Below are 21987 nucleotides of genomic sequence, written 5' to 3' on the forward strand. Positions count from 1 at the left end.
TTTCATTTTCAATTTTCTCATTTCCAATTTCTTTTCTGTTATTTCATAGAAGAAATTAGAAGTTATTGGAAAAGAAAAATGGGCAATTGCTTTTGCGTTTCTTTGGATTCGCAACAGATGGAGGTGGAGGTGGAGGTTGAGACGGCGAAGCTGATCGTACACGACGGAAGGTTTCAGGAATTCCCTTACACCGTTAAGGTCTCGTATCTGTTGCAATTGTATCAAGGTTGTTTCGTTTGCAACTCCGACGATATGGAATTTGACGGCGTCATCAGGGCCGTTAGAGAAACCGAGGTTTTAAAACTCGGCCAGCTATATTTCGTGCTTCCGTTGAACCGGTTGAACCGGATATTGAAGCCGGAGGAGATGGCTGCATTGGCGGTAATGGCTGCCTCGGCAATCGCAAAGAGTGGGTTTGGCCATCGCCCGAAACAGGTTGTATTCTTCGCCGGCGATGAAAACGGAAAGAATTGCCGGAAAGTTGCGCCGGATGTTCCGGATTTTGGTGGTACTGGTGGTGGTCAGCCGTTGAAGATGGTAAGGAGAGGAAAAGGTGGCGGTGGTGGTGACCGTCACAGCGACGGTAATAAGGGGAGGAAGTTTGAGACGGTGTTGAGTGTCATACCGGAGTAGGGTAGTAAAAATTTAAAAGTAGTATTTTTTTAATTATTTTATTTTTTTTGTGAATAGTTTAGCGAAAAGGCGAATATGTACTATATTATTATTATTACTACATCTAATGTGGTGTCGAGTTGTTTCATTATCATGAATGATAATGAACTAATGATTAATAGAAGACAATGGATTAGTGAAGTTTGAACTCTCATTTTCTTTCCCTTTTTTTTTCTTTAGTGCGGTTATTAAATAAATAATTTTTTTCATCAAATTTATTTTTTAAAAATTTTAAATTAGTTATGTTAGTTTTTTTATTATTTTTTTGTTTATAGTATCAAAGTTTATTAACGTGTACGTTAAGTGACATCATAATACATACTTAAAAATTTTAAACAATTATTAATATAATAAATATATGAAATTAGATAAAAGCAATCTTAAATTGAGAGGATTAAATCAAAATCTTTCTAATAGAGAAGGTATAAACAACCCTAAATTACCCTAGCAGAGAAAGAGTACGTACTCCGTACTCAGAGAGAATGAGAGAAGGAGAGAGCGGGAGAGAGCGTTTGAGGGTGAAACACGGTGAAGAAGATGGCCATGCCATCGAAAGAGATAAGGGGGAGAGTGTGGGAGGGTTTGCATCAGGTGTGAAGGAGGGATCAAGTAAGGGCGACCTTAGTTCCAGGGTGACTTCCAAGATTTCGTTCCGTGACAAGGTTATTGGTTCTACGGTAGCCACAGGGATAAATCGGGCTGAAGCTCTAGATGAGGATTCCATGGCAGTGGTCACCGGAAAACAAGGAGATCCTATGCCTCCAAGAGTTTGCTTCTCCGAAGAGGCTAGGAACATCCTTTCTGAACCATACAAGGAAGCAATTGTGATTAAGGTTCTTGGAAAAAACCTTAGTTACACGGCCATGTTTCACAAATTGAAAGGGGTATGGAGGATCACCGGTGGATATGAAATCTTGGATGTGGGTTTTGGGTACTTCCTCGTTAAATTTGATCGCATGGACGATCGAGAGAAGGTTTTACTAGGGGGGCCATGGATGATCTTCGGTCACTATATTGCAGTCAAGCCATGGACACCGGATTTTAAACCTTGTGAGGACACTTTCGGGGAGACTATGGTTTGGATTCGAATCTCTGGTTTGAGCATATGGTACTATCAGGATAAAGCCATGATGAGAATCGCTTCTGCTGTGGGAAGACCAGTCAAGGTGGATCTGGCTACTAAGTTGGCGGAAAGGGGAAAATTTGCTCGGGCTTGCGTGCAAATTAATCTTGGTTTGCCGGTGGTCCGGAGTGTGATTGTCGATGAGTTTGAATATAAGGTGGAGTATGAATGCTTACACCTTATTTGTGACAAGTGCAATTGTTTCGGGCATCCAGCAACTGACTGCAGAATGACCCCAATAGATTCGGAAAGGGTGGATCGAAAGGAAACATCAGTGACCGAGACGGCGGCCCGGGTGGTGCAGTCACAGGAAGCTTCAAAAGAGAAAATTTTTGAATTTGGATGCAATCCCAAAGAGTCAGTGATAGTTGCAGAAATTGGGGAGGAATTAGATGATACGTTGCATGGGAAGGAAGTGGGGTCCCAACATTTGGAAAATGAGGCTGGCTGGACCAAAGTCAGCGGCAAAAGGAGAGAAAAATTGAGTCAATCAAACAAAGCCCAACAAACATCTAAAGATAAAATGCCGGTGCGCTCAAATCAGAAATTGGACCAGAACCGTGACTTTGGGCTACGTATGAGAGGAGCCGAATCAGGGGTGAAGACCGGGTCGGTTAGCGGATCTAAGGCACGCATGGCATCTTCCAAACAGCAAGGGGTGAAGGGCAAATCTGTCTCCGTTGCGGTGCCGACTTTCACTGCCATTATCAAAAACGGACACAAGAGGTTGCGCCCTTCTTCTTTGCAGAATTCGCCGTCGACTCCGGACTGCCTTGGCGACACCAGCAAGCAGCAAATCGGCAAATTGGAAGGGTTGTCAGTGGAGGGACACAGACAGACCGGGCAACAACCGGACAAGGACAAGCAAGGCTCAGGGGGATATGATGGTGGATCTTCATCATCTCGTTAGGGACTTCAGCTGAGGTTGGTCCTTTTTACAATACAAATTGTTTTATGGATTATTTAGATTTAAGCTTTCTATTTTGGAATATTAGAGGTGCCTCTAATAAATTGGCCCGGGTTCATAGTAAGGAGTTAGCGAATAAATTTCATCCTACTTTTTTCATTCTGTTTGAAACCCATATTGCTTTCGAGAGGATGAAATCTTTTTGGAATAATCTAGGTTACCAGGATGTTGGTATTGTTGAGGCTAATGGTCATAGTGAGGGTATCTGGGTTCTATGTTCTAATTCAAATATTTCTGTGAGAGTATTGGATGTAGTTGATCAATGTATCAGTTTTGAAATCACTATGGGCAATACATCTAGTTACTGCAGTGCGGTGTATGCTAATCCGCATATACATCGGCGTAAAGAACTGTGGGGTGACTTGACAAGGATTGCTAATATGATCCACGGACCTTGGATTGTGTTAGGGGACTTTAATGATGTTTTGTTGCAGAGTGAAGTTAGAGGGGGGCAATTTAGACTTGCCAGAGCAGAACAATTTGCGGAAACATTGGAGGATTGTGGGCTGTTTGATATGGGGGCTATTGGGAGAAGATTCACTTGGTACAGGAAGGTGAAAGGTGGGGTGCAGGTGGCCAAGAAGCTTGATAGAGCAGTCATCAACCAGGACTGGCGACTAATGTTTCCAGAGGCTTATACTGAGGTGCTGGCGCGCCTTCACTCTGATCATTGCCCATTATTCACTAGGTGCAAGATGGCAAAGAGGGCTACCAAGGGCCATCGTCCGTTCAGATTCCAGGCTGCATGGATGACTCATCCTCTTTTTAGGAATGTTGTTGATACAGCTTGGAATAGAGGAGCTCCGGATGTAGTTAAATGTTTGTTGGAGGTTCAAAAAGATGCAACTAGCTTCAATAAAAAGGTTTTTGGCAATATTTTTGTTAAGAAAAGGGAGTTGGAGAGGCTTTTGAATGACGTTCAGATTACTCTGGAAAGTCGAGAGGATCAACAGCTTAGGATCAAAGAGCAAGTTTTGCATCAGGAACTGAATGCTGTCCTTCTTCAAGAAGAGTTGTTGTGGTATCAAAAATCTAGAGAACAATGGGTGAGATGTGGAGACAGAAATACAAAATTTTTTCATCTGCAGACAGTTATCAGGAGAAAGAGGAACAAAATTCATGGGTTATTTTTGGAGGATGGGTCTTGGACCACGGAGACTACGACTCTAGAACTGGCGGCAAATTCTTTCTTTCAAAAGCTCTTTTCTACAAGGGAGGATATTGACCTGGACGCCATGGGGCCTTTTCCTTGCCCGTCTCTTAGTACTGAGGCTTGTCAAAAGTTAGTGGAACCGGTGACGTCTGAAGAGGTTAAAAGAGCTGTGATGACCATGAGTTCATTTAAAGCCCCAGGGCCAGATGGATTTCAAGCAATTTTCTACAAAGAGTTCTGGGACTCTCTTAGCAACGATGTGTGTAGACTGGTCAAGCGAGCCTTTGAGGGTGAGCCATTGAATGCGGCTATTTTCGATACTCTCATTGTTCTAATTCCTAAAGTGGAAGTTCCCTCTTCCTTACGGGAGTTTCGGCCTATTAGCTTATGTAATGTAATTTATAAAATTGTCACAAAGGTTCTAGTTAACAGGTTCAGACATTTCCTGTCGGAGATCATTGGTCCTTTGCAAGGAGGGTTCATTCCAGGAAGAGGAACCACAGAGAATATTATCATTGCTCAAGAGATTATGCACTTCATGAGGAACACCAAGTCTCGAAAAGGGACCATGGCATTCAAGATTGATTTGGAAAAAGCTTATGACAGGGTAGACTGGCGTTTTCTGGAAGCTACTTTGGTCCGGTTTGGGTTTCCAAAGGCTACCATTAATCTTATATTGAATTGTGTGACTTCCTCTTCGTTGGCAGTTTTGTGGAATGGGAACAGGCTCCAAAATTTCAATCCGAAGAGAGGGTTGAGGCAAGGAGATCCTATGTCTCCTTATCTATTTGTACTCTGTATGGAAATGCTTGCCTGCTTTATCTCTCATAGAGTTTCCCAAGGTTTGTGGAACCCAGTTGCGGTTTCTAGGAATGGACCACGACTCTCTCATTTGATGTTTGCAGATGATCTTTTGCTTTTCTGTAAGGCATCAAAAGCTCAAGTAATAGAGGTCATGCATTGTTTGGACTTGTTTTCTAGAGCGTCAGGTTTAAAGGTAAATCTTCATAAGTCAAAGGCCCAGTGTTCCAAGAGGGTGTCGGAGAGGAGAAAAGAGGTTCTCTCAGGGGTCTCTAACATCCGGTTCTGCAATGATTTGGGTAAATACCCGGGAATTAACATCGGTCATGCCAGAGCTTCCAGGAAGACGGCTCAGGAGATTATTGAAAAAATTTCGAGAAAGCTCTCCAGTTGGAAAGGACGCCTACTGAATAAGGCAGGGAGGCTTTGTCTTGTTAAATCGGTTATGGCCTCTATCCCAGTTTATGAAATGCAAATTTCTCTTCTCCCGAAGTATGCATGTAATAAAATTGATTCCTTGATGAGACAATTCTTGTGGAAAGGCCAAGCGACTGGAAAAGGACTGCCTCTGGTCAGGTGGGAGGTCGCCATAACTCCTAAAAAGGCAGGAGGATTGGGTATTAGGGATACTTCCTGTGCTAACATGGCGCTTCTGGGAAAGTTGGTATGGGATTGTCTAAATAATAGTGAGAAGTTATGGGTGCAGGTTCTGAAGCATAAATATCTCAGGAATCAATCTGGTATGAACGGAAACAGTAGAAATTCTTCATCGACTACCTGGAAGAACATTGTTGGTGCCTATGAGCATCTCAAGGAAGGGCTTCATTGGAATATTGGAGATGTCCACAAATCAGTTTGGTATGATGAGTGGACTCCTTTTGGTAAGCTTTGCAACCTTGTTCCTTATGTACATATTTCTGAATCAGATTTCATGGTGGCTGACTTGTGGAAAGGGGTGTCTTGGGAGGTTGATAGTCTTACCACGCCTATTCCACATGAGATTAAGCAGTTTATTTATGGTCTGAGATATCCTAGTTTGACTGAGTTGGAGCCACAGTGGGAGTGGTGGCCTGCAGCAACAAAAAAGTATAGTGCAAGGGAGGGTTACAGATGGTTATTAAAGAAAACATTAAATTGGAATGCCAACAGTAATTGGAACTGGTTGTGGAACACAAACATTCCAGAGAAGTTCAAATTTACTATGTGGCTTAGCTTACATGATGCTCTACCAACTGAGACCTTTCGATTCAAGCGGCATTTAGCTTCTTCAGATATGTGTAAGAGATGTAACAAGGCGCAGGAGACTATGGAGCATTGCCTTAGAGACTGTGAACGATCAAAGGCAATCTGGTATATGTTGGATCCTAGTATCCTGGACTCGACGGCTGGTACTGCTCTTGAAGAGTGGTTTCGGAAGGCCTTGGCTAACAATGAGGCGTCCTTTGGTGCAGGGCTTTGGTGGGTATGGAGACATAGGTGCAATGACATATTCAACACTGACAACCCTTGGACAGACCATAAGGTTGTTGCCTTGGCCAGAATTACCGCCAAGGACTTACAGGTTTACAGGAATCGAAGCAATGCCTTTAGGTCTCTCCGAAATTGCCTGTGTTGGGAACCACCGGTAGGCAATAGTTTTAAAGTTAATTGTGATGCAAGCTTGTATATGGATTCAAATTTAGCGGGATTTGGGTGTATTATTAGAGATTCTAAGGGAGATTGGATCTCGGGCTGCTCTGGAAGCATTCCCCCTTGGTCTATAATCAGATGTGAATTATTTGCTGCTTGGAGGGGGCTGGTTTTAGCTTGGGATTGCGGTTTGAGGGATATTATATGTGAAACAGATTGCCTTGACATTCTGCCCATCATGCATGAGCTTACAAGTGGGTATCCATCTGAAGTAACAGATTTGGTTCACAAGATTCAGGAGCTTTTATCTCGTCCTTGGCTTGTTCACGTTGAATGGGTGTCCCGAGAAGCAAATAGAGCTGCGGATTGGATGGCTAAATATGGTGCCAAGAGTAACTCTAATCATGTTATTTGGTCTGAGCCTAGTGTTGATCTCCAACGAATCATCCGCTCGGATTTAGAATAGTTTTTGCTTTGTTTCTTTTCTTGTTTAGTCACCAAAAAAAAAAAATCAAAATCTAATTGAGAAAAGAATTTAAGACATTAGAATCTCTTAATTTAGAGTTGATTTGATCTAATTTTATAAACTAATCATGTTAATAGTCAATTAGGACTACTAAGTGTGTGATGTAATGTTACTTAACGTACCATAGCAATAAACTCTTACGCCATTAGCAAAGAAAGTGACAAAATGACTAATATGATTAATTTAAAATCTTTAAAGGACAAATTTAATTAAAAAAATTTTCAGAAACCAATTTAAAAAATGAGTGATCTTTCAGGGATTGATTTGACCATTTACTCGTTAATTTAATCTAATAATCTAATAACATATTTGATCATATTCATTTAAAGAGTAAACACCCAACCCGGCCCTTGTCCATGACAAAAGTGAGCCAAGGCGGCCCTTCCGTTATACCCGCTCACCAAAGTTGACGAAAAAATTTTACGTGGCATTCACCGACACTGACGTGGAGGGTCACTCAGAGTTAAGTGCCACATTGGCTTAGAGAGAATGGACAGAGGGATCGATTTGTCCCCTCCATTCTCCAAAAACAACACCGTTTCTGGACCTCTATTAAAACAAAACGTTGTAAAGTAACATATAACCCCCCAATCCGAGTTAATACTCAAAATGACCCCCGAAATTTGACCACCGACTCAATCTGATCCTTTAATTTTTAATTGATTCAATTTATACCCTGAAATTTTAAAGCGTGGCTCAAATTGACCCTTCCGTCTAACTCCGTCATCGGAATGATGATGACATGGCACCCAAACCTCGCCACGTGCCTCTCCTTCTTCCTCTTACCATTGCCATCACCACTTCCCCTCTACCAACACCCTCCCTCCCCCAATAAATAACAACATTCACAACCCACCAACACCTACACATTTTCACCGCCATTTATGAAGGACCTTTCTATTATGTGATCCTTCTCTTTCTCACCATCACTATCACCATCTTTCCTCTACTAACGTCTTTCCTCCCGAGCAAACAACATTAACAATCACTAATATTAACAAATTAAAGAAAAATAGAAAAAGAAAAAGAAACACAACACCACACTTTAGATCCCTCTTAATAGTAACACAAAGATGGGTGCAATGGGTGAGGGTGTTTCGAATTTGGGGCAATGGATGGTGTGACCTTATGATTGATGGTAACATTGAGAATGCATTGTTCAACATGTATGCTAAGTGTGGTTATATGAAAACGGAGTTCAAGATTTTCAACATGATTGTGTATAAGGATGTTATTTCTTGGGGTGCCGTTATTTGCAGCATGACGATGAATGGTTACGGTAAGCAAGCATTGCAGCTCTTTTCACAAATGGTGGTTCATGGTGTTGCCTCTAACGATGTCACATTCATTGGTTTGCTGTCTACTTGCAGTCATGAAGGAATGATGAGTATAGGTGTTATGCTCTTCAAAGCTATGGCGGTGAAAATGTGTGAGTGTTGGTGGGTTGTGAATGTTGTTATTTATTGGGGGAGAGAGAGTGTTGGTAGAAGGAAAGTGGTGATGGCGATGGTAAGAGGAAGAAAAAGAGACATGTGGTGAGGTTTGGGTGCCACATCATCACTCTAGTGACAGAGTTGGACGAAAGGGTCAATCTGAGCCACGTTTTAAAATTTCAGTGTATAAATTGGGTCAATTAAAAATTAGAGGGTCAAATTGAGTTAGTGGTCAAATTTCAGGGATCATTTTGAGTATTAAAACCCTTGTAAAGTAACATATAACCCCCCCCCCCAATCCCTAACCCTTATTTACAGAAATACCAAATCCTTGTCCTCTTCTTCACCCAAAACAAGAAACATTCGATGGAGCACCTAACGGTTGTACTGAGTGCATTGCTGGCAAGGCTGCTGACAGGGTCCCAAATGATAATTGTAACTGCACAATTGACGGTGTCCTTGACGGAGTTGAGTGGAGGAAGCTGTTGTCATCATCCAGGTTGGTGTAAGGTTTTATGGTTTCAAAGTTTAGTAGGATTCACTCTTGTTTTTTTTTTTCAATTGCATGTTGATGTTAGAGTGTTCGTTGAATGTGCTTTTTTCGTTTTTTTTTTTTGCGTGAATGGTGTTCTAAAGCTGGCTAATTAATTTGTTACCTAAATAATGTTGCTTGTGATTGGTTTAGATCAATGTCATAGTTGGATAATTAGTGTGTTGAAGTAAAATTTGATTAGATGTACATATTTGCAGATGGATGAGTTTGAAATAGTTCTTGTTTTTCATCATGGAAGAAATTTCAAGAGAAATTCACAAGGTGAAATGGATTATGTTAATGGAAAACTGAAGAAATGACCACCTCTTGATATTGATTTGGTGAACTTCTTCGATCTGGAAGCTTTACTGAGGGAGCTTGGTTACATAAATTATAAGACCATGTATTGGGTTGATAGCATGGCCCCTAATTTTGAGTCTGATTTGCATGTAATGAAAGGTGATGCTGAGATAAATGAAATGAGGGAAAACAAGAGTAGAAATAAGGAAACTAATGAAATTCACATCTACTTTGATCATCCAGTTAGTGTACCTGAAGTTGTAGATAATGAGCAGCAAATTGAGAATGTTATTCTGAGTGACTCGTCATTTTCAGGTGATGGATATGAAACAACTGAAGATGAGTCTTACAAGCCTCCTCCTCCTCCTGGATATGAAGATACAGATAGTAGTAAAGATAGTGGGAAACAAAGAAAGAATGAGAGGTTGAAAAAGAAGAGAACGATGGGTACACCAAGAAAAAGAGCTACTGAGGACCCAAATACTGAGGTGAAAGTTGATAAAGTTGGCCCAAAAAATTGTAGATAAAACTAACCCAAGTAAAAAAACTGATCATGATGGCTCAAGTAAGAGTGGCCCAACTCTTTCTCCTAGGAAAGCCAAGAAAAGGACTTTAAAGAAGTATTATGGGAGGAGGAGGACACATGTTCTTAGAGCTGGAAAGAATGAAGGAGGGTGATGTGCTTAACACAGGGGGTGGTGATGGGCCTAAAAATTCTTTAGGGAAAAATTTGGTGGGTGCAACAAATGATGGAAATGGACTTGAGTTAGATTCTGATTTTGAGAAGTCATATGATGAGTATAAAAGTGAGGTATTTAACAGTTCAATGTCAGACAATGATGAAGGAATGACTACATTTGATGCATTCAACGAGGAGACAGAGTATAGAGAGGTTGAATTTAAGGTTGGACAGACATTCATTACAATGGAGAGTTTCAAGAATGCTCTGAATGACTATTTTTTGTTTGAGGGAAAGAATGTGGTATCTCTCAAAAATGAAAAGAAGAGGGTTAGGGCAGCTTGTGCAGGTGAGTAGTGCCCTTAGTTGATCCTGACTTCTTGGAACAGTGCAGAAGGTAGTTATCAAGTGAAGACCCTGGTGAATGAGCACAATTGTGCTAGGAATTACGGTTCCAACCTAGCTGATAGGCATTAGGTAACATCAAAATTAGTGAAGAGACTACTTACTCAGCCTGATTTGAAGCCTAAGCAGGCTATGGAATACATGGTTGAAGATTATAATGTGCATTTAAGTGGTAAAATGGTAAGTAGGACACTGAAGGCTGCCATAGAGGTAGTTATAGGTGATGAACAAGCTCAATATGAAAAGATTTGTGACTATCTACAAGAACTGCATTGGAGTAATCTTGGGAGCACAGCTTTGATGGACTCCATAACTTAGTCGGAGTTGCTGCCACTTTTTGATAAGTTATACATAAGTTTGGATGCATGTAAAAAAGGATTTAGAGATGGGTGCAGACCTCTAATTGGGTTAGATGGGTGTTTTCTAAAAGGTTATTACAATGGTCAGCTATTATCTGCGGTGGGTCAAGACACCAACAATCACTTTTTTGTTATCGCGTATGTTGTAGTTCCTAATGAGTGTAAAGATACATGGAAGTGGTTCCTGACAAAACTCCAACAAGATCTAGGAGAATGCACTGAGCTTGGCTTAAATTTCATATCGGATCAACAAAAGGTCACATCTAACTTATATTTTTTGTTAAAATATACATAGACTCTTCTTTATTTAATTCATTTGATGTCATATACCCTAATTTGTTGAATTTTTGTTATTGTTATATAATCTGGGTTGTTGAATTCAATTGATATAACTGAATAGTGATTTGCTAATTACTAATTATTGTCATGTAAGCTAAGTTGTTGAGTTCAATTGATATAAATGAGTACTGATTTGTTGATTTTTTGTTATTGCACTACAAGAATTTGATAAATTAGCGACGAATTTTTGCGAGAAATATTTTTTTCACTAATCCTTCACTAACATGCAAAGAATTAGCGTCGCACTAATGACAAAATTAATGAGCGGTCACAAAATATCCGAACTTGAGAAAAGAGACTGATTAGCGAGAGATTCACGAGTAAGTTTGTTTCTCGCAAATTGACTTTTGTAGCTTAAAAAAGAGTGAAAAAAATTTTCTCGCTAATTTGTCACAAATTAATTAGCAAGTGACAATGTTCTAGCAAATCAATCACTTAGGGGTTCAATCGAATAAAAGTAAAGTAGCGAGTGATATTATTGTCTCTATTCCGTCGCAAGTGTTTGATATATAGTTAGCGAGAAATAATTCACACATTAGTTTGTCGCTAAATAAACTTTGTGCGAAAAGGCTATTAGTGAGGAACAATGTTCCTAGCTAATCCGTCACAAAGACTTGAAATGTATTTTGCAATGGATAATTTTCTAGCTAATTTGTCACCAAAGTTTTTATTTTTTAGCGAGCAACTAGTTTCTCGCTAATTTGTCGCATAATATTCTAAAATTCAAAATTAGAGCAGTGACAGAAAATAGTCGTCGCTAACTCGTCGTAATAGATAAATCATTCAGCTAGGGAAGTGTTCCTTGCTAATTAGTCGCTAAAGTGGAAATATGGATATTGAGCGCCTAGGACCTAAGTAGTGAAAAATTTGCAACTGTTTAACAACGGACACACTTCCTTCGCTGATTTCAAGACGCTGATTAGTGGGCGAAATACATTTGTCGCTAAGTTGTCCCACGTTTAATTTAGCGAGCGACTTGACAACTGCAATCTTGTCACAAAGCAAAAGCTATATAGAACCTATCTTGTAGCAAATTACTCGCTAATCTAAATCAAAGTCAAATATCTTTTTCAAAGTCAAATATCAAAATCAAAGTTTCAATCTCATGGTATAATCAGATTATAATCAAATATGTTGCAAAATCATATTTTAAAATTTAAGTATAATCAAACTCACTCAACATAATAATCAAACTCAATATAACATGACAATTTTTAAGACTAATAACTTCAATATATAAAAAGTTCAACAATAAAGTCATCACTAATGTAAGAATCAGATTCAATATATTCTTATATTCTCATCGCAATCCAATGATATTACAATTTAAAGTTTTTACAAAATTTAATGCTTCTAGCTAGTTGAATATGGTCCTCATAGTTGGATTCAAGGAGGGTTTTGGTGTAATCTTTTGCATAATTGGAAAGCATATTAGTTAGTTCCCTATCACATGAATTAAGAGCCTTTATACAAGCTGTGAATTGTGGCTTCACAAGCATAATATTCGTGTTGACTTGTTGCGAAGAATCTGTCACGACCCAATCTGGCCGTGACTGGCGCTTAGAAAAATCTTCCCAAGCAAGCCTCAGAAATCGATTACAAAGCAACACATTCTCAGCCGCATATTTAAAACATACTCAGCATATTTACATAAAATTTGACTTTAATATTTACAACAAAACATGGTCTATTAGTTTCATCTACTAGAATATTACAAAGCAACATACTCAACTCACTAAAGTCGGATTCTGCCTGTGTCACATGGAGCAGTTTAATAAGTCTAAAGAGTTTTAAAGCTATTTACACAAAACATCAAGTCATTGAACAGTAAAGGGCTCATCAACACAAACAAAACTAGAGTTGAACTGATGAAGTTGGATTAGGATCAAGGCCCATATATGAAAAAAAAATGAAAGAACAACAAAGTGAATTTTGCAACTCAGTGAGTAAACAGAGCATCCATAACCCCATGAGAGACATTTGTATAAATAATTAACTTTTAGTCAAACTAAATCCACTTTAATAACAGTGACAAAAATATACTCAAACATAATGATAATTACTCAAAGACATCAAATAATCAAACTTTCTTATTTTATATAAATATAAACGGAAAGTTATCTAATTCAGAAAAGTCAAAATAACAGACAGAAATTACACTTAGGTTGCTTTTCCTTTGTGTGAATTCTGAAACAGACATGCTCCACTGATTTGTGGACATGAAACAGACAGGTACCATTTTTCATTCATATGGACCTAAAACTACAATTATATACTGACATGGTGCACCAAGTCTAGTGCTTAGTGCCGCTAGCTGCAGTTTCTGTCATAGAGCTTTCCAAAATATTTTGATATACAAATCATGATCAAGTTAAAGTTGTCAAACAAATCAATAAGTGTGTTAGCAATTCAATACTAACTCTACTTTCAAAGTGTATATGCAATATAATATTTATATTATAATCTAATTCCCCAAATGACAACTTCATTAATTTCAACACAAAATATCATGACTCAAGTAGAATTTTCTTTGTAAAATATTTAACATAAACATCATATTGACAAATAAGTTAGTAATTAACTAAATAATAAATTTTAAAATTATTTTTAATAATTATAAAATTGATACAATGATAAAATTTAACTATAGATACAAAGTTTACTCACAGACTAAAATCCAAGAGAGAAATTTCTACTCCATAGGTTCCAACAAGCAAGGAAAGTGGTTCCTTTAAAAATCTAATATCACACACATACAATAATAATTCTAATAAGTTAATTTTAACATCAATTGACATAATAGAATCTATATACCCAAAAATTTCAAATTCTATCTTACCCTAACCCTAAATTTTCGAATTTATTAATACCCATCACTACAAACATGCTAAAAATTAAAAATATAGGTAATTATCAAGTTAAAGAGTCACTTTAATGTCTTAATAATTAGTAATACTTGAATTAAAGGTAATTTCTCTCTTCTTCAAGGTTAGACTACTTCAATGGAGTTTTGGAGTAAAAGCCAACATAAGAAAGCACAATAAATAGGGCATAATAGAATTGGAATAGAAGAAGAGTAGTGAAATAATTGAAATAAAAGTATATGGAATTATTGTTGAAGTGACATGAGGGAAGGGAGGGAGACATATTTTGATGGTGAGAAAGGGTGAAGTGTTAGCAGTGTCTGTGTCTGTATGATGATTCTAGAGTGTGTGTGTATGTGCCGTTGGAAAGGAAGGAGAAGAAGGAAAAATGATGGGCTTGGCCCATCGTTTTTTTTAAGGCTCTACAACCTCCCCACCTTAAAAAAAACTCGGTCCCGGAATTTTGAACACAAAAATACCTTAAGTTTTGAACAAATACGGATATTTGTCGCGCATTATATTCTCAAGTTCCCAGGTTGCTTCTTCCTCTGAATGATTCTTCTATACTACTTTTATAGAGGCTACTTCTTTAGAATGTATCTTCCTTACTTGTCGATCGATTATAACAATAGGTTCTTCTCAAATGATAAATCCTCTTTCAATTCCACTGATTGGGGAGTAAGTACATGAGATTGATCATGAAGGTATTTGCGTAACATAGATACGTGGAATACTAGATGAATCATAGGCAAATCAGGTGTTAGTGCCAAGTGATACGCTACTGCATCTATTCGTTCCAAAATCTCAAAAGGACCAATATAGTGAGGACTAAGCTTATCTTTTTTGCCAAACCTCATCACACCCTTCATAGGTGACACTCGGAGAAAAACTTAATCACCCACTGAGAATTCTAAGTTACATCTCCTATGATCAGCGAAGGCCTTTTGTCTACTTTGAGCTGCTAACAAAAGTTCTTTAATCACGTGAATTTTCTCAATCGCATCTTGTACCAAAGCAGATCCCAACAGTTTGGCCTCACCAACCTCAAACCATCTAACTGGTGATCTACATTCCCTTTCATAAAGAGTTTCAAATGGTGTCATTTGAATACTGGCTTGATAGCTATTATTATAAGAAAACGCAATCAAAGGTTGGTAACTATCCCAATTTTCACCAAAATCTAAAACACAACATCTCAACATATCTTCCAGAATTTGAATTGTTCTCTCAGATTGTCCGTCCATCTGTGGATGGAAGGTTGTACTAAGATCTACTCTTGTTCTATGTGCATCATGAAAGGATTTCCAAAAACAAGAGTTAAATTGTGGCCCATGATCTGAGATAATAGACACGGGGGATCCATGAAGCTTGAATATCTCATCAACATAAAGCTTAGCATATCGGACTATAGTATAAGTAGTTTTCACAGGAAAAAAGTGAGCTGACTTTGTCATTCTATCTACTACCACCCAAACTGAATCGTAGCCCTTAAAACTCCAAGGTAAACCTGTTACAAAGTCTGTGGTAATTTTCTCCCATTTCCATTCAGGTATCTCAATATGTTGTAGCAATCCTGCAAGCCTTTGATGTTCAGCTTTAACTTGTTGACAAGTCAAGTAGTGAGAAACAAAAGTACTTACATCTTTTTTCATGCATTCCCACAAAAATAATTGCTTCAAATCTTAGTACATCTTATTAATGCCTGAATGAACGGTGTATTTAGAATTGCGAGCCTCCTCCATAATAGCTTTCTTTAAGTCATTATTATTTGGCACACATAAACAGTTACCACAACGTAAAACACGTTGATCAAGAAAAAAATTTGAGTTCTTTCCATTGTGAACATCTTCCATTAGCTTTCTTAATTCTAGATCATCACCTTGTGCAGACTTGATTTGTTCTATTAGAGAGCACTGAGATCGTACATAAGATAAGAGTGGCCTTGACCTTTTCAAGCTTAAAGCATACACCTTCAGATTCTAACTTGTGAATCTCTTGCACTAAAGGTCTCCTTGATAAAGCAATGTGATTTAAACTACACATAGATTTTCTACTAAATGCATCAGCAACTACATTAGCCTTACCTAGATGGTATAAAATGGTACAATCGTAATCCTTAAACAACTCCATCCATCTACGTTATCTGAGATTAAGATCTTTTTGTTGAAAGATGTATTTTAAGCTCTTGTGATCTGTATAAACTTTACATATTTTACCATAAAGATAGTGTGTCCAGAACTTTAAGGCAAAAATCACTGGTGCCATTTCTAAATCATGAGTTGAGTAATTTTGCTCGTGCTTCTTAAGTTGTCTAGATGCATAGGCGATGACTCTACCATGCTGCATAAGAACACATCCAAGTCCTACCTGAGATGCATCATAATATATCGAATATCCTCCAGATCCTAAAGGTAAAACTAGAACTGGGGCAGTAGTCAAACACTTCTTAAGCTTTAGAAAGCTTTATTCACATTCATCAGTCCATTGAAACTTTACATTCTTCTGAGTCGGCTTGGTTAAAGGAGCTGATATCTTTGAGAAATCTTTGACAAAATGTCTGTAGTAGCCTGCCAATCCTAAAAAGCTATGAATCTCTTTTATTAATATAGGTCTTGGCCACTGTTGGACGGCTTCCACTTTTTTTGGATCTACTTTGATTCCATCTTTCGATACAACATGACTTAAGAATGCTACTTGATCCAACCAAAACTCACACTTAGAAAATTTTGCATAAAGTTTGTGATTTCTTAGAGTTTGCAAAACAACTCTAAAATGATGGTCATGTTCTTTCTCACTCTTGGAATACACTAGAATGTCATCAATAAAGACAATCACAAAGTGATCTAAACAAAACTTGAATACACGGTTCATCAAATCCATAAAAGTACCTGGGGCATTAAATTCATAGTGCCCATATCGAGTTAAAAAAGCCATTTTTGGAATCTCTTCTCCCTTAATCTTTAACTGATGGTATTCAAAACGAAGATTTATCTTGGAAAAATAAGAAGCTCCTTGGAGTTGGTTAAACAAATCGTTAATCCTTGGTAAGAGATACTTGTTACGAATAATTACTTTGTTAAGTTGTCGATAATCGATACACAATCACATTGAACCATCCTTTTTCTTTACAAAGAGGATTGGAGCTCCCTAAGGAGAAGCATTAGGACAGATAAATCCCTTGTCTAATAGCTCTTGCAACTGAATTTTCAACTCTCGCAATTCTGCGGGAGACATGCGATAAGGAGGGATTGACATAGGGAAAACTCCTGGGGCTAAGTCTATGGAAAACTCTACCTCCTGATCCAGTGGTATGCCTGGTAGTTCTTCTAAAAACACATCTAAAAATTTCCTAACCACGAGAACTTGATCTATACTAGGTATTTTGGCTTCAACGTCCCTAACTACTGCAAGAAATCCTTGATTCCCTTTGTCCATCAAGTATGAAGCACTCGTAGAAGAGATAAGATTAGTCAAGGTAGAACAACCCTCACAAAAGAAAACAAAGGGTGAAATATTCGGAATATCAAATTTCACTATTTTGTAGTAGCAACTTACATCAGCATGATAAGAGGATAACCAATCCATGCCTAAGATGACATCATCCATCATTTCAAGAAGGATCAAATCAACTAAGGTATCAACAGTATTCACTCTAACAATGCAAGATCAAAAAATATATTGAACTATTGCAGAAACTCCAAGTAGAGTACCAACATAAAATGGATAGTCTAATACTTGAACTTGCTTATCTAAATGAGATATAAAATATGGGGATATATATGAGTGATGAGAACTCGGATCAAACAATACTTGAGCATCTAAGGAGCAAACTTGTAAGGTACCTGCTAGCACTGCATTTGAAGCCTGAGCATCCTGACAGGTTAAAGCATGAATTTGTGACTGACCTTTTCCACCTTGTGCTGCACCTTTGTTGTTAAACCTTCGACTACCAGATCCCCTACTAGAACCCTTAACTAATGGAGCTGAAGAATTTTCGAGAGACATAGCTGAGAAAGATAGTGTGGATGTTGTAGGTAATGCTGAATTCTGCATGAAACTTTTCCAAGGATGAGGAGAATCTCTACAAAGGTGACCAGTCTATCCACAACTATAACATGCTCCAGTAGTCTTGAAGCATGCTCTAGAACGATATTTCCCACAATGTTGATACAGTGACCTAAGAATTTCTAAAGGCTTAGATCTCTACATGCTTGGTTGAGATACACCCCTAGCTCGTCTCCCTAAGGCTGATATACCCTTTAAGGCAGCTTCAGAATGGTTAACCCCACCTAATTGTGTTTGTGGGCGATTCTGATGACCTGATATGCCCCACAGCTTGATCTTCCAGAAAATGTTCCTTGTATCTTTTTCTGTTTGCCAATTTCTTTGTTCATTCTCCTTTTTTTCTAATCCAGCTTCAATACCATAAGCAGCATTCACAATTTATGAATAGGTCATGCTCCCAACCATGGGTGAAAGAGCAGTGAAGTAAGGGTTTACTAGTCCTCGAAAAAAATCTCTTAACTCTCATGATATCCAAAGTTACTAAGTGCTCAGCATATCTAGAAAGCTTGGAGAAACGATTCTCATACTGCATCACAGGCATACCAGGAGTTTGCCTCAACTTCTCAAAATCAGTAGCATTTTTCTCCTTTGTACTAATATAAAGAAATCTTTCCAAAAAGATCTCAACAAACTCATCCCACAAAAGAGATGGGATTCAGAGAAGTGTTTCATACCAATGATAAGCATGTCCTGTTAAATTGTATGTAGTTAGATCCACTGCTATGTCATCTGGACATCTAAGGGCTCAAAAAGCTTTATTCAAGCTGTCAATGAAGAATCGAGGGTCGTCCTCTAGAAGATTTGCAGATAAAGTAGGTGGATTCAGCTTAAGGAAAGATTGGAGTGTATAGCTCGTTCTCCAAGGGGTTGTTAGTTTTCTTGATTAAGGACATTTGTCCCCGTAGAAGGAGGGGCTCTAACTTCTCTTCGATTAGTCAAGGATTCCACAAGATTATTAACAGCTTGATGAAGTCCTCGTATTCAGCAGCAACATTCACTGGTTCTTCTGTAATAGTCGCACATCTGCCTCGCCCTATTGGTCTTTTACGACTACCACCCCATTGACTGAGTAGGGTTGAATGTGCTCTATTAGTTTTAATATTAGGAACATTACGCGCTTGAAACCATCGAGTAGGAATACGACGTTTAGGTGGCATCTTCCATCTAAGAATAAATGATTATATCAAATAGAGATAGGCTCAAACACAGAAAATAATGAAAACACACTTTAAAGATCTTATTTTTACGAACACTCCTATAAGTCCTTAGTAACATAACAACTTGTGAAAATGGGCCAACTTCTATTTACACTATCATGACTTACTACAGAACAACTGCTCCATATACACAGGATAACTGGGCTCTGATACCAATTTGTGATGACCCAATCTGGGCGTAACTAGCGCTTAGAAAAATCTTCCCAAACAAGTCTTAGAAATCGATATTATAGAAAACAGAACAAATAGAATTTTCAAGTATACTAAAAGGCAACACATTCTTAGCATCATATTTAAAACATACTAAACATATTTACATAAAATTCAACTTTAATATTTACAGCAAAATATGGTCTATTAGTTTCATCTACTAGAATATTTACAAAGCAACATACTCATCTGATGATGTTAGCTGAAATATTGTTACCTATATTATTAGTTGATTCTGTTGATTTAGTTGTGGTTGAAAATATTGGTGTGTAATATGGTTGATAATATGATTTTTGGTTATTTGGAGAGTTGGTATTTGATTCTAATTTTTGTTTCTGTGTTCTATTATTTTGATTCTATTTTTTGCTTTCTTTTTTAGTGATTTTGAATCTATTTTTTCTTATATTTTTGTGTTTGTGAATTGAGTGTCTTAGGTAACTTTATTATCCTTATTAACATAGAAATATTGATTAAATTTTGTTATTAATTTTGTGTTTTTTACATTGCAGTGTCTTAGGATAGTTTATGCTCCTCTGCTCATCCTGTGTTGTCCTCTATCTCTGCTGGTCTGATTTGGCTTTCCTTCCTCTGCTGGTGGTCTGGTCTGGTCCGATTGCTTCTTTGCTGAAGGTAAGTGTAGTTTATTTGAGTATTGTTAACTGTATTGTTAGTTGATAATCTACTGATGTTGGCTAAAATATTGTTGCCTATATTGTTAGTTGGTTCTGTTGATGTAATTGTGGTTGAAAATATTGGTGTGTAATATGGTTGATAATCTTATTTTTGGTTATTTGGAGTGTTGATATTTTTATTCTATTTTTTATTTCTAGGTTTTATTATTTTGATTCTATTTTTTTTTTTTGGTGATTTTAATACTTTTTGTTTTCTTAAATTTTTGTGTTTGTGAATTGAGTATCTTAGGTAGCTACATCATCATTATTAACATAGAAATATTAATTCAATTTTGTTATTGATTTTGTGTTTTTTACAATGCATTGAATTAGAATAGTTTGTATTGCGGAGTTATAGGGAACCACTTCGGAATTTAGTTTACATAGAGCCCTTTGATTCTTTGAATGTGATCGTCGCTGTAATGTTAGGTTATGTCTTGCTGCTCTTTTTTTCCACTCTTTACATCCTTCTATCTATTCTCATCTCCTGCAGAAATTAGTCCAATGGTCAATTACCATAAATATTGGATTAATTTTGATAGGTGTACTCCTGAGTTTAGGAAGTGCCTTAATGAATTATTTTTGGATATTGCCTTCTCTCAACCCGGTGTGAAAAATTAAATACGTTGTCCTTGTTCCAAATGCAATAATTTTTTGTTCAAAATTAGAAATGAAGTTCATCATCATGTGCGCCAATGGGGGATAGTGACTTAAAACATGGGTGCATCATGGTGAGAGTCTTCAAGATACATCCACTATAGATGTGTCTAGTCTAAATGAAATTGATTGTGAAAGGGAGAATGATTCTGCCACTTATGAGATGTTGTGTAACATCTTTAGAGGAGAAACACTAGGAGAGAAACTGAGAGATTTTGCTACCAACGTAGATGACAATATAGCAGAAGAACCTTATGAGGGGGCAAAAAGATTCCAGAGGCTAATGAGGGATGTTGAGCAAAACCTGTATCGGGGCAGTGGGATAACAATTTAATTGATGCTTTGTTGCTCTTTATAAAAAGCATATTTTCAAAGGAAAATTCTTGTCCTACTTCATTTTATGATGCTCTAAAAGTGATTCGAGATTTGGGATTAGATTACGAGAAGATAGATACTTGTGTGAATGATTGTATTTTGTTTTGGGGGCAAGCATATGCTGATCTTGATGAATGTCCAAAGTGAAAGCAATCTAGATGGGTGAAGGGGAAGGGGAATAAAAAGGATGACTCTCGTAAGAAGGTGCCCTAGAAAATACTAAGATACTTTCCGTTGAAACCTAGGCTTCAAAGGATTTTCATGTGTGAAGAAACAGCACTAGCAATAAGGTGGCATAAAGAGAAACGGCTTGATGATGGAGTCCTAAAACACCCAGCAGATTCAATAGCATGGAAGACATTTGATGAGAAACACAAAGGGTTTACACGTGATGCTAGAAATATCAGGATTGGAGTTGCTAGTGATGGATTCAATCCATTCGGCAATATGAACATTTCCTATAGTACTTGACCAGTTGTTCTTATTCCATATAACTATCCTCCATGGATGATTTTGAAACATTCAAATTGAATGTTATCTCTACTTATTCCAAGCCCTAAATCCCCCGACAATTCTATTGATGTATACTTACAACTGTTAATTGAAGAGTTGAAAGAATTGTTGGAATTTGGTGTTGAAACATTTGATGTGGTTCAGAAACAGAATTTTCAATTGTCTGCTGCAGTTTTATGGACAATAAACGATTATCCAACTTATGCCATGTTATCTTATTGGATCACTAAAGGTGCCCTAGCATGTGCATGTTGCCACAGAAAAACTAATTCTAAAAGGCTGATACATGGACACAAGCATTGCTATATGGGTCATCGCCACTATTTACCGCATGATCATCCATGGCGAAGGAATAAGAGTTCTTTTGACAATACCAGGGAATTTGGTGAAGCACCTTGATGAACGAAAATTCTTATGTCGGTATAGAAATTAGCAATGAATTCAATCGTGAGTATAGTTTAACCGACACGCAAATATCGCATCAAACAATTCTAAAA

At 37.7% G+C, this 21987-nt stretch overlaps 2 protein-coding genes across 2 annotated transcripts; both read left to right on the forward strand.

The window, feature by feature from the left end:
* The first annotated feature begins 78 nt into the window (after nt 1–78).
* LOC112720371 (uncharacterized) lies at nt 79–813 on the forward strand. Its single transcript, XM_025771293.2, has one exon. The coding sequence runs from the start codon at nt 79–81 to the stop codon at nt 631–633; it is 555 nt and encodes a 184-aa protein (XP_025627078.1). The 3' UTR covers nt 634–813.
* On the forward strand, nt 657–20108 carry LOC112721041 (uncharacterized). The gene is made up of 2 exons (XM_025772125.2): nt 657–2719; nt 19784–20108. The coding sequence occupies exon 1, from the start codon at nt 1155–1157 to the stop codon at nt 2703–2705; it is 1551 nt and encodes a 516-aa protein (XP_025627910.2). The 5' UTR covers nt 657–1154; the 3' UTR covers nt 2706–2719; nt 19784–20108.
* Nucleotides 20109–21987: the final 1879 nt, after the last annotated feature.

The sequence above is a fragment of the Arachis hypogaea genome, chromosome 11 (genome assembly GCF_003086295.3).
Source record: "Arachis hypogaea cultivar Tifrunner chromosome 11, arahy.Tifrunner.gnm2.J5K5, whole genome shotgun sequence".
NCBI lineage: Eukaryota > Viridiplantae > Streptophyta > Magnoliopsida > Fabales > Fabaceae > Arachis > Arachis hypogaea.

Bases quoted from the DNA above. Each gene is read 5' to 3' on its own strand.
- LOC112720371 (XM_025771293.2), top strand. From the start codon at position 79: ATGGGCAATTGCTTTTGCGTTTCTTTGGATTCGCAACAGATGGAGGTG.
- LOC112721041 (XM_025772125.2), top strand. From the start codon at position 1,155: ATGAGAGAAGGAGAGAGCGGGAGAGAGCGTTTGAGGGTGAAACACGGT.